Source organism: Camelina sativa, chromosome 13 (assembly GCF_030686135.1).
Source record: "Camelina sativa cultivar CO46 ecotype springtype chromosome 13, ASM3068613v1".
Lineage (NCBI taxonomy): Eukaryota > Viridiplantae > Streptophyta > Magnoliopsida > Brassicales > Brassicaceae > Camelina > Camelina sativa.
Genome location: NC_141892.1, coordinates 6,504,787 through 6,518,193, shown reverse-complemented (window position 1 = coordinate 6,518,193; position 13,407 = coordinate 6,504,787). Strand labels below are relative to the sequence as shown.

Sequence of the window (13,407 nt, the reverse complement as noted above, 5' to 3'; positions counted from 1 at the left end):
ATTGACGCAACGTGGCACTACTCAAGAACACGAACCAACACGTTTCAATTTTCTCATGCAGATGAATAAATATTTTATAAGACACGATGACAGCGACTTTTATCTATTTCATCATGTCATAAAAGAAAAAGGGACCGTATGAGGAGAATCCTCCTAAACAAAAATAAAAATAAAAAGACAACCAAACAATGATAGAACAGGACAACAACCTCAAAATCCCTGAACCATTACGAGCCGACTGGTTCATGGTTTTAGTCACCATCCAAGCCGATCTAATCTACAACGCACTACTGGTCTTATCCTCACCTCTCTTTCTCCTCTACCGCTCATACCGCCGCGCAGTCTCGACTGTCTCAGCAGCGGAAAAAGCGGTTAAACGGGCTCCATCGCGGATTGCGGGTAGTGCGGGGCAAGGTGTTAGGAGGACATGGTTTGGGATAATGGGTGCATGCCACGTGTCAATGGTGATGGTGTTGGCCTTAATTTTGGCGGTTTTTATCGGTGTTGGGATTGTGAGTTTGTATATAGAAAAGCCTGTGGTTGTGAGAGACAGGTTGTTCTTTGATTACACTGAAGAAAACCCAAGTGCGGTTTTTAGTTTCGATAAGAGGAAGAGATCGTTTAGTGTTCCTGTTGGTCATAATGTTCATGTCTCTTTAGTACTTTGGATGCCTGAATCCGAAATTAATCGAAGAATTGGGGTATTTCAGGTAAATTATACAAATTTCCTTAGAATAGTATAATTGCTCCACTTCCACGATTAATTAAGTTTGATCGATGGATTGTCTTTTACCAATCAAAATGATCATATGGAACCATAATATGCTAGTTAAATCAAACAAAAATTTAGGTTTATCAAGAACTAAATCAGGTTTAATATTTAAAAAAAATAAAAATAAATAAAAAATCAGGTTTAATAACTGGCTATAACCAAAAGAGTTGTTCTGTTTCTTGATTCTACTGAAACAATAATATTTTGACACTATTCTTCAGTTAATTTGATCCATTGTCTTGTGGGCAGTTGAAGGTAGAGCTTTTATCATTGAAAGGCGAGGCAATAGCGAGATCGAGCCAACCTTGTATGTTACGGTTCAGAAGCAAACCTATAAGACTTGCACGTACATTTGTTATGAGTGTTCCACTTGTAGCTGGAATAGCGAACGAAGCACAAACAATGAGAATCGATGCGTTAAAACACCAAGAGAAATGGCCCCGAACAAAAGCCGTGAGAGCCACTCTGATTCCACGTGCACAAACCCGGACATTGCCTCAGCTATACGAAGCTGAGATCGTTATAAACTCGAAACCGCCATGGATCAAACGAATGGCTTATAACTGGAAATGGACTCTTTGCGTATGGACTTCAATGTATCTTTACCTCGCTATTTTAACAGCGTTTCTATGGTGTTTTAGACCAGTTTTGTTCCCTTACACTGCCTCAAGAACCATCGAGGAGAGCGAAACCTCAGTGATGGAAGTAGTTGAAGAAGAACATGAACATGAAGTAATGGACAGAAGACGGAGGGAAAGAAGAAACCAGCCTCGTCGAAGAAGTTTTGCTGCGACACAGAAAACTTATACATAGTTAACAAGATATAGTTATTTCAAATTTATGCTATGTAATACACCGCCAATAGTAGTAACAAGAACCAAAAAAGAATTGTGAATCCATTAAATTTTACGGCTTGATATTTATTCCTCTCTACTGCCCCTTTGACTATCTTCTTCAAAGGAACAACACCTTCATTGAGTACTCTGTTTTTATCTTAGCTGTCCGCAGCTGACTTACTAATTCCTCAGCTCCGGCAAGCGTATTGCCCGCCTTGATACTAACCAGACCATGTGTCCCCGTCTATAAAATTATTTGTTTGTGTCAATCTCAATTTGAGGTATTAGGTATAGTACTAAAACGGATCAAAGCATAACCAACTTGTACCAGTAAGTGTACCTTTGTTGCTTTAGAAGTTGTTAAAATGTGTTAATACACTTGGCACAATTCCGAAATACACATACCAAAAATGACAATCTTATGTTATTCAATCATGAATCTTAATTTTCTTTCTCAAATTTTGGTGTTATTTGATAACATCTTTTTAAATGATTTAATGAGGTTTGAGAGATATTTATTGCAGAGAATCTCAACAACAAATATTGTCAAACTTCTCCAAAATCATTTAAAAATAATTTGAAAAAATTAATTTTCATTCACAAAATATTTAGTTGAATACATTATACATCCAAGTTAATAAGAAGAAATTAACTTTCAACTTGAGAGAACTACACATCCTGTTAAAGTGGATTATTTCTGTCTTCTTAAAAATTGCTAACGAATCTCATTTCCATCAATGCAAATTTACCTTATATCTTTCCACAAGTAAATAAGATATCAAAGTAATAAAACTTAATTAAATTCTTTTACACATTTTGAGTAACATATCATTCTGGTGTCAAAATTGTATTAAATGTTGAACACCTTTGTGATCTCTTTCCTTTCTAGCGAATAAGTGAATGAATACCTTTGTGTATATATATCACATTTTCAACCTACAACCTTTCTAAGCAAATCTTATAGAGTTGAAAAGATTAAAAAAAGATGGCCTACTCGAAATTTGTTATTTTTGCCATCCTAGCTCTGTCTCTTTTACTTTCCGGTTAGCATAGTTAACTCGTAAATATTTGGAATAGAACATTTTCATTCACTAGAAATTGAATAGATGATGATTAATTACGTGTGTGTTACTTGCAGGTGCTGAAACAAGAAAGGCTGTGTTGCCTGGCAGCGAATTATTTAAAATGTGTTGCAAAAATCAGCCAGAATTTGGAACTTGTGATACAAAAGAAGATGATGAGAGATGCACCCAGATGTGTCTTGATGGTTGTTCCACTAACAAAGGTGGTGGCTGTCAACCTATCTCTACTGCCCCTGGTTCTGTTTGTTCTTGTTACTGTTAATTCTTCTTCTCCTTGGCTAGTTGGCTTTATTGATTGATAAAGGAAAACTATATTTCTTTATGTATCTATCTTCAAAGGAAATAATAATGAAAATTCTTATATATATATATATATATATATATTCCAAACGTAATACCTTTTTCAATCATATCTTAAAGTCTTAAACCATCTCTCAAGTAATAAGAACACAAAAGAGAAAAAAGAACATAGACCAAGTTCGGTTTCTTTGTAACTGATCATCAGTGATGACATAGTAGAGACAAAAGCCTTTTTAAACGGATAACTCAATCTGGGAGACAAGAATCCCATCAATATCTGCATAAAGCCATTCTCCACAATTGTTTTTGTGTTATGTTCTTTCTTTACTTTTTTTGTAAATTGTAACTAAATAATTCTAATATTATTTACAGTTTGTAATATATCAGAAAAGAGGTGTAAAATTAGGGGACAGTTTCACAGCTTCATCACCTTCATCTGCTTTCTTCACCAGCTCCTTAAGCTCTTCTCTGCTCACATACTTGATCTCAGCTACTTCATCTGGGTTTGGTTGAAACTTCACATCCCGCACGATGAAAAGTAGATAGTCAACTGCAAGAAAAATAAAATTCCAGAGAGTTTCAAATCACCAAAGTCAAAAAGGAGTTAGAAAGAGAAATGATCAAACATTGAAGTTTGTTTAGAACCTGTCTGTGGGCGCTAATTGTGTTGAATCTAGTATTTACACAATGAATTTGTTTAGAGGGGAAACAAATTCACTTCACAAATCTCTCTCTAAATCGGATCAAAAGCTTCAAGAAGAAAAGGGATTTAGATATCTTGAAGAACAAGCTAAGGTTTTCTTAAGAGATCTTGATGAACTAGGGCTTTTTTGTATTAATTTCTGTATGCTTTACAATTAGGGCTGGGCACGGGACGCATACCCTTGAATTTTCTCATATCCTTTACCCGACCCGACCCTAAAGGGTAATAGAAAAAATTACTCGTACTTGACCCTTTAATAATAGGTACTCGGAAAAACGGGTACTCGGTAAAAAATAGTTGATCCTTTAAATATCTGACTCTTTACTTTACCCAGAAAAACGAGTACCCGGTAAAAAAAATTGTCAATAATCACAATAATAATTTCATATTCCAATTCTGAAAAAAGAAAAATTCATAAATATATACAACATATAGTTCCAAAAATTATAAAATTACAAATTTTAAAATAAAAGTAATATATAATTCAATTGGGTGTAGTATATATCATTTCAGTTAGGATAAGTTGAACTTAGGCTTTAACTTTAACTCTATAATATATTTATAAATTAATAATAAATACTAATAATACAAAATATTAAAGGATATTAACGGGTTGGGTAACAAAACAGGTAAAGGGACGAGTAACAGGACAAGTATTGAAAACTAAACTAATACCCTATACTTGTCCCTTACTCACATGTAATATAATTATAGTAGCCTTTACTCGACCATAAAGCTGCGGGTACCCTTTTTGGAATGGGTACAAGCCGAGTAACGGGTCGAATACGGGTAATGGGTATTAGTACCCAGGCCTACTTTACATGGGGGATGAATCCCTCTATTTATATGAATGTCTAAATTACAATATAATTTTATTTTCCTTAATTCTCGGATCGAATATAAGTTAAATTTCCTTAAGTTAGGTCAAATTCGGAGGTGGTCTTGGAGGTTGGCCGGTTGACTTCGTCGGTCTTCCGCTTACAAGCCCGTTTAGCTAGCCCAAAAGAGAGATTATGGTTCAGTTGTTCTTTAGAACTAATTGGTTTACCTTTGGTTTAGGTCGGTATATCGTGGGTGCTAAATCCTGCACCAACAACCATTAAAAACGTTTAAGAATAATATGAAAAATAAAATATATTCTCAAAAGATTTAGTTAATACATCCAAGTTAAAGAAGAGAAAAGAGAAAAAAAAAACTAAACTTTCCTGTTAGATTAGATTCTTTCTGTCTTCTATAAAATTGCTAATGAATCTCATTTCCATCAATGCAAATTTACCTTATTTCTTTCCACAAGAAAATAAGGTAGTAAAACTTAAATTCTTTTACACATTTTTGAGTAACATATCATTCGGGTATCAAAATTTGTATTATATATCTTTTTTTTTTTTTTTTTGGTAAAAAAATATGTATTATATGTTGAAGACCTTTGTGATCTCTTTCTTTTCTAGCGAACAAGTGAATGAATACTTTTGTGTATATATATATATCACATTTTCAACCTACAACTTTTCTAAGCAATCAATCTTATAGAGTTGAAAAGATAATTAAAAAAAAAGATGGCCTACTCAAAAATTGTTATTTTTGCCATCCTAGCTCTGTCTCTTCTACTTTCCGGTTAGTAGTACTAACTCGTAAATATTTGGAACATAACATTTCACAAGAAATTGAATAGGTGATGATTACGTGTGTGTGTTACTTGCAGGTGCTGAAACAAGAAACGCTGTGTTGCCTGGCAGCGAATTATTCAAAATGTGTTGCAAAAATCAGCCAGAATTTGGAACTTGTGATACAAAAGAAGATGATGAGAGATGCACCCAGATGTGTCTTGATGGTTGTTCCACTAACAAAGGTGGTGGCTGTCAACCTATCTCTGCTGCCCCGGGTTCTGTTTGTTCATGTTACTGTTAATTCTTCTTCTCCTGGCTTTATTGATTGATAAAGGAAAACTATATTTCTTTAGGACAATATTTGGGTGAACCTCTTTATGAAATAAAATTTATATATATTATTATAAAATTAGAAATTTAAAACCGTTCTTTTATAAATCCAAACCGATATATAATTTTGTTCTAATTATAAAATCTAAGTCCTAACTATCTCATTTGTAAACTCAAACCGACATATAATTTCGTTCAAATTGTATAATTTTAATCCTAACCATCTCATTTGTAAACCCAAACTGACATATAATTTTATTATAATTGTGAAATCTAAACCATAACCACCTCATTTATAAACTCAAACGGACATATAATTTCGTTCTAATTATAATATATAAATCCTAAATATATCATTTGTAAACCGACATATAACTCAAGCTAATATTTATCTTTTTTTAAATAAAAATATACAAAATTTATTTCCTTAATTATTTTACTTTTTAATGTAATTTTAAATTATTTACATAAAATATTAGATAGAACATTTTGATTGGTTGAGAATGGAGGGATGAATAAATACTTATATATATCTATTTTCAAAGGAAATAATAATGTAATACACTAATACTTATATATAGATTACAATCGTAATAATATCTTTTATTTAAAGGAAATAATAAAGTAATACTTATATCTTTTAAACCATCTCTCGAAGTAATAAGGAAAAAAAAAAAACATAGACCAAGTTCGGTTTCTTTGTAACTGATGATCAGTGATCACATAATAGACAAGCGTTTTTAAACGGATAACTCAATCTGGGAGACAAGATCCCATCAGTATCTGCATAAGGGCATTTACAACGGGAGAACTCTTCCAGTTACTCAAAAAAAAAAATATATATATATATATATATATATATATTTTATTTAGTAATTAATAAAAAATTGACAGGTGTAGGATTATTTTAAGTAACGTTTCTTCTGTAAGGAATTTGAGAACCGTTCTTCCTGCTTCTCTCTCTTTTATATTATTTTATTATTTTTTAATAAAAAAATTTTGTGTGAGTAACTGGGTGAGTAATACCACTGTAAATGGTCTAAAGCCATTCTCCATCAATATTAACCGGCACTCTTTGTTCTCCAAGTCCTTTCTTGCTCGCCTTTATCTCATCCGTCCCGTCCCCGATTCCCGTTCCAGTACCCGCCTCGGTGCAACATAGAAAGAATGGCTTTGCATTAATGCCTTTATCTCATCTCGAATCGAATATAAATTAAATTTCCATCGGTCTGTTGACTTCGTCAGGCTTCCGCTTACAAGCTGGTTTAGCTGGCCCAAAAGAGAGATTCTCGGTTTAGTCGCTTTTCAGAATTAATCGGTATACCTTCAATTTAGGTCGGTATGTCGTGACTCGTGAGTACTTAATTTCGCACCAACAATCATTAAAATTGTTTAAGAATAATATGAAAACTAAAATTCATTCTCAAAATATTTAGTTAATACATCCAAGTTAAAGAAGAAATTAACTTTCAATTAAGAGAACTAAACTTTCCTGTTAGAATGGATTCTTTCTCTCTTCTACAAAATTGCTAATGAATCTCATTTCCATCAATGCAGATTTACCTTATTTCTTTCCACAAGAAAATAAGATATCATAGTAATAAAACTCAAATTCTTTTACACATTTTTGAGTAGCATATTATTCTGGTGTCAAAATTTGTATTATATGTTGAAGACCTTTGTGATCTCTTTCCTTTCTAGCGAACAAGTGAATGAATACTTTTGTGTATATATATATATATATATATCACATTTTCAACCTACAACTTTTCTAAGCAATCAATCTTAGAGTTGAAAAGATTAGGAAAAAAAAAAGATGGCCTACTCAAAAATCGTTATTTTTGCCATCCTAGCTCTGTCTCTTCTACTTTCCGGTTCGTAAATATTTGGAACAAAACATTTTCATTCACAAGAAATTGAATAGATGATGATGACGTGTGCGTGTTACTTGCAGGTGCTGAAACAAGAAACGCTGTGTTGCCTGGCAGCGAATTATTCGAAAAGTGTTGCACGGATCTGCCAGAATTTGGAAATTGTGAGACAAAAAAAGATGATCAGAGATGCAAAAAGATGTGTCTTGATGGTTGTTCCATGAACAAAGGTGGTGCCTGTCAACCTATCTCTGCTGCCTTTGGTCCTGTTTGTTCATGTTACTGTTAATTCTTCTTCTTCTTCTTCTTCTTGGCTTTATTGATTGACAAAGGAAAACTATATATTTTGTATCCATCTTCAAAGGAAATAATGTAATACTTGATTCCAAACGTAACATCTTTTTCAATCATAACTTAAAACCATCTCAAGAACCATAGGAGAGCGAAACCTCAGTGATCGAAGTAGTTGAATAAGAAGAAGAACATGAAGTAATGGAAAGAAGACGGACGGAAAGAAGAAACCAGCCTCGTCGAAGAAGTTTTGCTGCGACACAGAAAACTTATACATATAGTTAACAAGATATACTTCGTTTTCAATTTCCTGCTATGTACACCGCCAATAGTAATAACAAGAACCAAAAAAGAATTGTGAATACATTAATCTTGCCGAACAACACCTTCATTGAGTATCTATGAAGCAACACCTTCATTGAGTACTCTGTTTTTATCTTAGCTGTCCTAATTCCTCAGCTCCGGCGAGCGTATTATCTGCCTTGATACTAACCAGACCATGTGTCTCCGTCTACAGAATTACTTGTTTGTGTCAATCTCAATTTGAGCTATATTACTAAAACGGATCAGAGCATAATACAAGTATCCTTTGTTGCTTTTGAGTTCTTAGAATGTGATAAAACAATTGGCTCAATTCCGAGATACTCATACCAAAAATGACAATCTTATGTTATTTAATCATGAATCTTAAATTTCGTTCTCAAATTTTGGTGTTATTTGATAACATCTTTTTAAATGATTTAATGGGTTTGAGATATATATATTGCAGAGAATCTCAACAACAAATCTTGTCAAACTTCTCTAAAATCATTTAAGAATAATATGAAAAACTAAATTTCATTCACAAAAATATTTATTTGAATACATTATACATCCAAGTTAATAAGAAGAAATTAACTTTCAACTTAAAAGACTACACTTTCCTGTTAAAAGTGGATTCTTTCTGTCTTCTATAAAATTGCTAACGGATCTCATTTCCATCAATGCAAATTTACCTTATATCTTTCCACAAGAAAATAAGATATCAAAGTAATAAAACTTACTTAAATTCTTTTACACATTTTGAGTAGCATATCATTTTGGTGTCAAAATTGTGTTAAATGTTGAAGACCTTTAATACAACATATCATTTAATACATTTAAATGTTGTATTAAAGGGAAATGGTGTATACACCACCAAAAAAAAAAAAAAGGAAATGGTGTATATATCATTAAACATATCTCTTTCCTTTCTAGGGAATAAGTGAATGAATACTTTAAGCATATATATATCACATTTTCAACCTACAACTTTTCTAAGCAAACAATCTTATAGAGTTGAAAAGATAAAAAAAGATGGCCTACTCAAAAATCGTTATTTTTGTCATCCTAGCTCTGTCTCTTCTACTTTCCGGTTCGTAAATATTTGGAACAAAAACATTTTCAATCACAAAGAAAATTGAATAGATGATGATTAATTACGTGTGTGTTACTTGCAGGTGCTGAAACAAGAAACGCTGTGTTGCCTGGCAGCGAATTATTCAAAATGTGTTGCAGAAATCAGCCAGAATTTGGAACTTGTGATACAAGAGAAGATGATGAGAGATGCACCAAGATGTGTCTTGATGGTTGTTCCACTAACAAAGGTGGTGGCTGTCAACCTATCTCTGCTGCCCCTGGTTCTGTTTGTTCATGTTACTGTTAATTCTTCTTCACCTTGGCTTTATTGATTGATAAAGGAAAACTATATTTCTTTATTGACTTATTTATTTATCTATCTTCAAAGGAAATAATAACGTAATTCCAAACGTAATATCTTTTTCAATCATAACTTTAAACCATCTCTCAAGTAATAAGAACACAAAAAAAAAAAAAAAAAGAAAAAAAAAAACATAGACCAAGTTCGGTTTCTTTTGTAACTGATGATCAGTGATCACATAATAGACAAGCGTTTTTAAACGGATAACTCAATCTGGGAGACAAGGATCCCATCAGTATCTGCATAAAGCCATTCACCATCACAAATCCGAGTCCCTGCAATATTAACCGGAACTCTTTGTTCTCCAAGTCCTTTCTTACTCGCCTTTATCGGATGAGAAGCCAAAGCTCTCACTCCTATATCACAACCGTTGATCTCATCCACGTCTCTGATGCATCCGTTCACAACGATTCCCGCCCATCCGTTGTTCTGAGCTTGAACCACGGGGTTACCTCCGAGTATCGCACATCGTTGACTACCTCCACCATCTACCACAAGTACTCTACCGTTTCCTAATTACAACATCCAAACATTTATAAAGTCTTACATATGAGATTGTGGAAAGTAAAAGAGATGACCTTTGGAGTCACAACGTATTCAAGATCAGCTATGTTCTCTCAAAGAGTAATACCCTTTGAATCATAAATCTATTTGCAAAGTGATAGATTACACACTATTACTAAGCCATCACTAACACAACCATAAAGCATGTGAAAGTTCATAACTTCATATCATGTCTCTCTACAAGTAAAACATTGCTCAAACCAATTTGAAAGTTTTGAACTTTGGAATTACAGATTAAGTCTCTCAATACCTTTCTCCTCGAGGAACTGACGGATTAAGCCATTGTCTTCAAATACTTTGACAGTAACAACTGGTCCTGAGAATATTTGTCTACGGCCGTAAATCTGAAAAATGGGTTGCAAAGCTCGGAGCTGACCACTCCGAATCAGCTCTTGATTCGCGTCACATACTTCAGCAGTGGTCACAAACGCCATCTGCCTCTTCTTTTCTCAGCCAAGTTTTCTATGATCAAAATTTGAGACTTGTGAGTGAATCAATCAAAAGTAATCTGACAAAATGATGAATCAGATCAAGTTTTGATAGCGTGAGTGTGATCCAGAGGGGAAAAGATAAAACTTTTGAAAATATTTTGTCTGGAATGATGAATCAGATTAAGTTTTGTTACCTGGATCAGACAAATTTCAGATGCAGAAGAACTCTTCACAGTGTTACTATTTCAGATGGAGATCAAAGTTTCTCCATAATACAATAAAATATTTGTTTTAACTTTTGGGAAAAATAAAAAGAAGAGGTTTTGGTATCAATCAGATCAAAAGTGGTGGTGAAGATTAGAGAAAGGAATCATTTGAGATGATTACTTGACAATCTTGTGGTCTTTAATTTTACTTTCTCCACCTTTTGTTTTGTTCTGTCTTCTTACCTTTTTGTTTGTGTGTTCTGTTTCAACCTGTTATTTTTTTTTTTTTTTTAACTTCATACCCTCTGCAAATGATGATAACTACTATGCCATAGATGAACTAGAGGAGGATGAATAAAACAAATCCTAGGAAGAGATTTTGTTGCCAGTTTTGTTTGGAATTAATTCAAGTCTCATCTCTAAAATTTTATTATGAGAAGGGGAGGGAAGATCCAAAACTTATGAAAAAAGTTCAGAGCTTGTGAATGGTTTTCATGTCTACAGCTTCAATGAGGGTTCCTTTCTCAACATGATCCCACCATTTCATCAAGCAATTGTCTACCACCAATCTAAACCATGGGGACAGTTTCACAGCTTCATCACCTGCATCTGCTTTCTTCACCAGCTCCTTAAGCTCTTCCCTGCTCACATACTTGATCTCAGCCACTTCATCTGGGTTTGGTTGAAGCTTCACATCCCGCACGATAAAAAGTAGATAGTCAACTGCAAGAAAATACACAAAAGTTCAAGTCCTGAATTCAAAGGAGTTAAAAAAAGAGATGATCACACATGGAAGAGTTACTTACGTTCGTGCTCGCCCCATTTGCCAGCAGAAGGTGCCTTGTAAAGCATGCGTCCTAAGGGAGTGAACTCATCGACTGGTACATCTTCAGCTACAATACCGAGCTCATCCAGAAGCTTCCTCTGTGCTGCATTTCTTACACCTGAGAAGGTAAGATCAAATAGTTGGGATCAGTATGTAGTACAACAGTGAAAGCTTTCACGGTTTTGTATAAAGCTTAAGCTCATTCCAGTAACAATACCAAGGACTTTCTCTTCAATAAGCTCCGATTCACGGTAAAGAGGATGGCTGCAACAAGTGTTTGTCCACACAAGTGGGAAAGTAACCTTTGTTTTTGACCGTTGCTGTCCATAAGAGAAGAAGATTTCAGTAGTACGTCACAATAAATGAAGCAATCAAATCACAGATTACCAACCAACCGTTTATATAAAGCTTGAAGTCATCTTCACATAGAAGTGATTATAAGAACGTACCTGGAGAAGCAACTGATACTTGGAGTTGAATAAAAACACACTGAAAGCTCTGTGAAGTAAATTTTCAGCCTCAATCTTTTCCATCAAATGACCTGCAGATTAAGAGAAGCAAATTCCAACTAAGACACATTCCAAGGACAAATCAGCGACATGCAAATGTGTTTCAATGATATTAAAAAGCAGCTAAGGTTGCAATCAATCTTTCTCCAAGCCATCATCAAAAAGGGAATCACTTACAGTTATATTTAGTGTCATGACCCACCACACGATCGTTTTCATCAACGAGAATGCATCTGCACAAACCCAAACAAATGATCAAGCAGCCACAGTCTATTCGTTGCATGTGTTACATATTTTACTACAGGGTTTAAGTCTCATTCTAGACAGGTTTTGCGTATCGCTGAAGATTTCGTCTAGATTAATAAATAAAAACCTAAACTTTGGGTTTTTTTTAATGCAAAAACAAACCCAATTCAAAAAAACAATCGAAGAAAAAGGAAATGGAATTTTTCTCACTCGTCTTCAAACATGAGCCGTCTCTGAACAGCGTCCATGCCGGCACCGTTAGTATCGGTCATGTTGACGGCTGAGAAAGCGCGGAAAGACAGATGATTCCTCGGCGCCGGAGATCGGATCGGAGAAAGAAGAAGAGGGGCAAAACGGGAAGAGGAAGGAGGAGAAGAGAGAGGAAGGAGGGATCTGAGATGAAATGAAGAGAAGCTAAATAGTGAAGAAGCAGTAGTCATTGGATTGGATGTTGTCTTTGTTGTTTCTGTTTTTTTTTTTTTTTTTTTTTTTTTTTTCTCTTGCTTTTTTCTCAGTAATTGTCACAAAACCTATAAATAGACTAACACTAACAATTGTGGCCTTTCTGTTCCTTTGTTAGGCGGTAGAATCTTCTTGTGGCTCCGGATGAGTAGTTCATGCCGGCTTTGGTGTCCCGTATCACTATCGGGCTTTAGTTTCTTGTATTACTTCAGTACTTTGTACGCGTTTGGCTTGTTTTATGAAATAAATAAAAGACAATTGAGAAAAAAAAAAAAAGATTAACACTAACAATTTTATATTAGTATATAATACATTAGGTTATTTTTCGCGCGGTTATTTAAATTTTGTACCGATAAATTTGAAAATATGATTTGATTTCGTTAAATAACACAATAACTACGTATCGAAATATCGTTGATTCTTCCACTTTATGTAATTTCATAATACGCGTGAAAGTAGTAGATTTGTAAATATAATTTAAAGTAAATATTTTCGGTTTTAGAATATTTTTAAGGTAACTAGTTAAAATTGGTATTTAAACAAAAAAATCTTAAACTTTTTAATAGTTAAAAAAAAATCTTAAACTTTTTAATAGTTAAAAAAAATCTTAAACCTTTTAATAGTTAGGTGAAT

At 33.8% G+C, this 13,407-nt stretch overlaps 7 protein-coding genes across 7 annotated transcripts; 5 read left to right on the top strand and 2 right to left on the bottom strand.

Annotated features, from left to right (window-relative positions):
* Positions 1-106: 106 nt before the first annotated feature.
* On the top strand, positions 107-1,700 carry LOC104735676 (seipin-1-like). The gene is made up of 2 exons (XM_010455503.3): positions 107-710; positions 1,022-1,700. Exons 1-2 carry the CDS (start codon positions 189-191, stop codon positions 1,583-1,585), a joined length of 1,086 nt encoding a protein of 361 aa, XP_010453805.1. The 5' UTR covers positions 107-188; the 3' UTR covers positions 1,586-1,700.
* Positions 1,701-2,517: 817 nt separating this feature from the next.
* LOC104735675 (defensin-like protein 24) lies at positions 2,518-3,080 on the top strand. Its single transcript, XM_019234808.2, has 2 exons — positions 2,518-2,651; positions 2,747-3,080. The coding sequence occupies exons 1-2, from the start codon at positions 2,594-2,596 to the stop codon at positions 2,950-2,952; spliced, it is 264 nt and encodes an 87-aa protein (XP_019090353.1). The 5' UTR covers positions 2,518-2,593; the 3' UTR covers positions 2,953-3,080.
* A 2,134-nt stretch (positions 3,081-5,214) lies between these two features.
* LOC109128288 (defensin-like protein 24) lies at positions 5,215-5,723 on the top strand. Its single transcript, XM_019234315.2, has 2 exons — positions 5,215-5,307; positions 5,396-5,723. Exons 1-2 carry the CDS (start codon positions 5,250-5,252, stop codon positions 5,599-5,601), a joined length of 264 nt encoding a protein of 87 aa, XP_019089860.1. The 5' UTR covers positions 5,215-5,249; the 3' UTR covers positions 5,602-5,723.
* A 1,687-nt stretch (positions 5,724-7,410) lies between these two features.
* LOC104735674 (defensin-like protein 24) lies at positions 7,411-7,914 on the top strand. The gene is made up of 2 exons (XM_019234316.2): positions 7,411-7,504; positions 7,585-7,914. The coding sequence occupies exons 1-2, from the start codon at positions 7,447-7,449 to the stop codon at positions 7,788-7,790; spliced, it is 264 nt and encodes an 87-aa protein (XP_019089861.1). The 5' UTR covers positions 7,411-7,446; the 3' UTR covers positions 7,791-7,914.
* A 1,126-nt stretch (positions 7,915-9,040) lies between these two features.
* LOC104735673 (defensin-like protein 24) lies at positions 9,041-9,584 on the top strand. Its single transcript, XM_019234314.2, has 2 exons — positions 9,041-9,185; positions 9,271-9,584. Exons 1-2 carry the CDS (start codon positions 9,128-9,130, stop codon positions 9,474-9,476), a joined length of 264 nt encoding a protein of 87 aa, XP_019089859.1. The 5' UTR covers positions 9,041-9,127; the 3' UTR covers positions 9,477-9,584.
* LOC104735672 (putative 4-hydroxy-4-methyl-2-oxoglutarate aldolase 2) lies at positions 9,570-10,950 on the bottom strand. The gene is made up of 3 exons (XM_010455502.3): positions 10,720-10,950; positions 10,345-10,556; positions 9,570-10,042 (listed from the first exon to the last, which is right to left on the bottom strand). The coding sequence occupies exons 2-3, from the start codon at positions 10,526-10,528 to the stop codon at positions 9,726-9,728; spliced, it is 501 nt and encodes a 166-aa protein (XP_010453804.1). The 5' UTR covers positions 10,529-10,556; positions 10,720-10,950; the 3' UTR covers positions 9,570-9,725.
* Positions 10,951-11,120: 170 nt separating this feature from the next.
* LOC104735671 (isopentenyl-diphosphate Delta-isomerase I, chloroplastic) lies at positions 11,121-13,036 on the bottom strand. Its single transcript, XM_010455501.3, has 6 exons — positions 12,523-13,036; positions 12,244-12,299; positions 12,007-12,098; positions 11,775-11,877; positions 11,538-11,675; positions 11,121-11,454 (listed from the first exon to the last, which is right to left on the bottom strand). The coding sequence occupies exons 1-6, from the start codon at positions 12,750-12,752 to the stop codon at positions 11,204-11,206; spliced, it is 870 nt and encodes a 289-aa protein (XP_010453803.1). The 5' UTR covers positions 12,753-13,036; the 3' UTR covers positions 11,121-11,203.
* Positions 13,037-13,407: the final 371 nt, after the last annotated feature.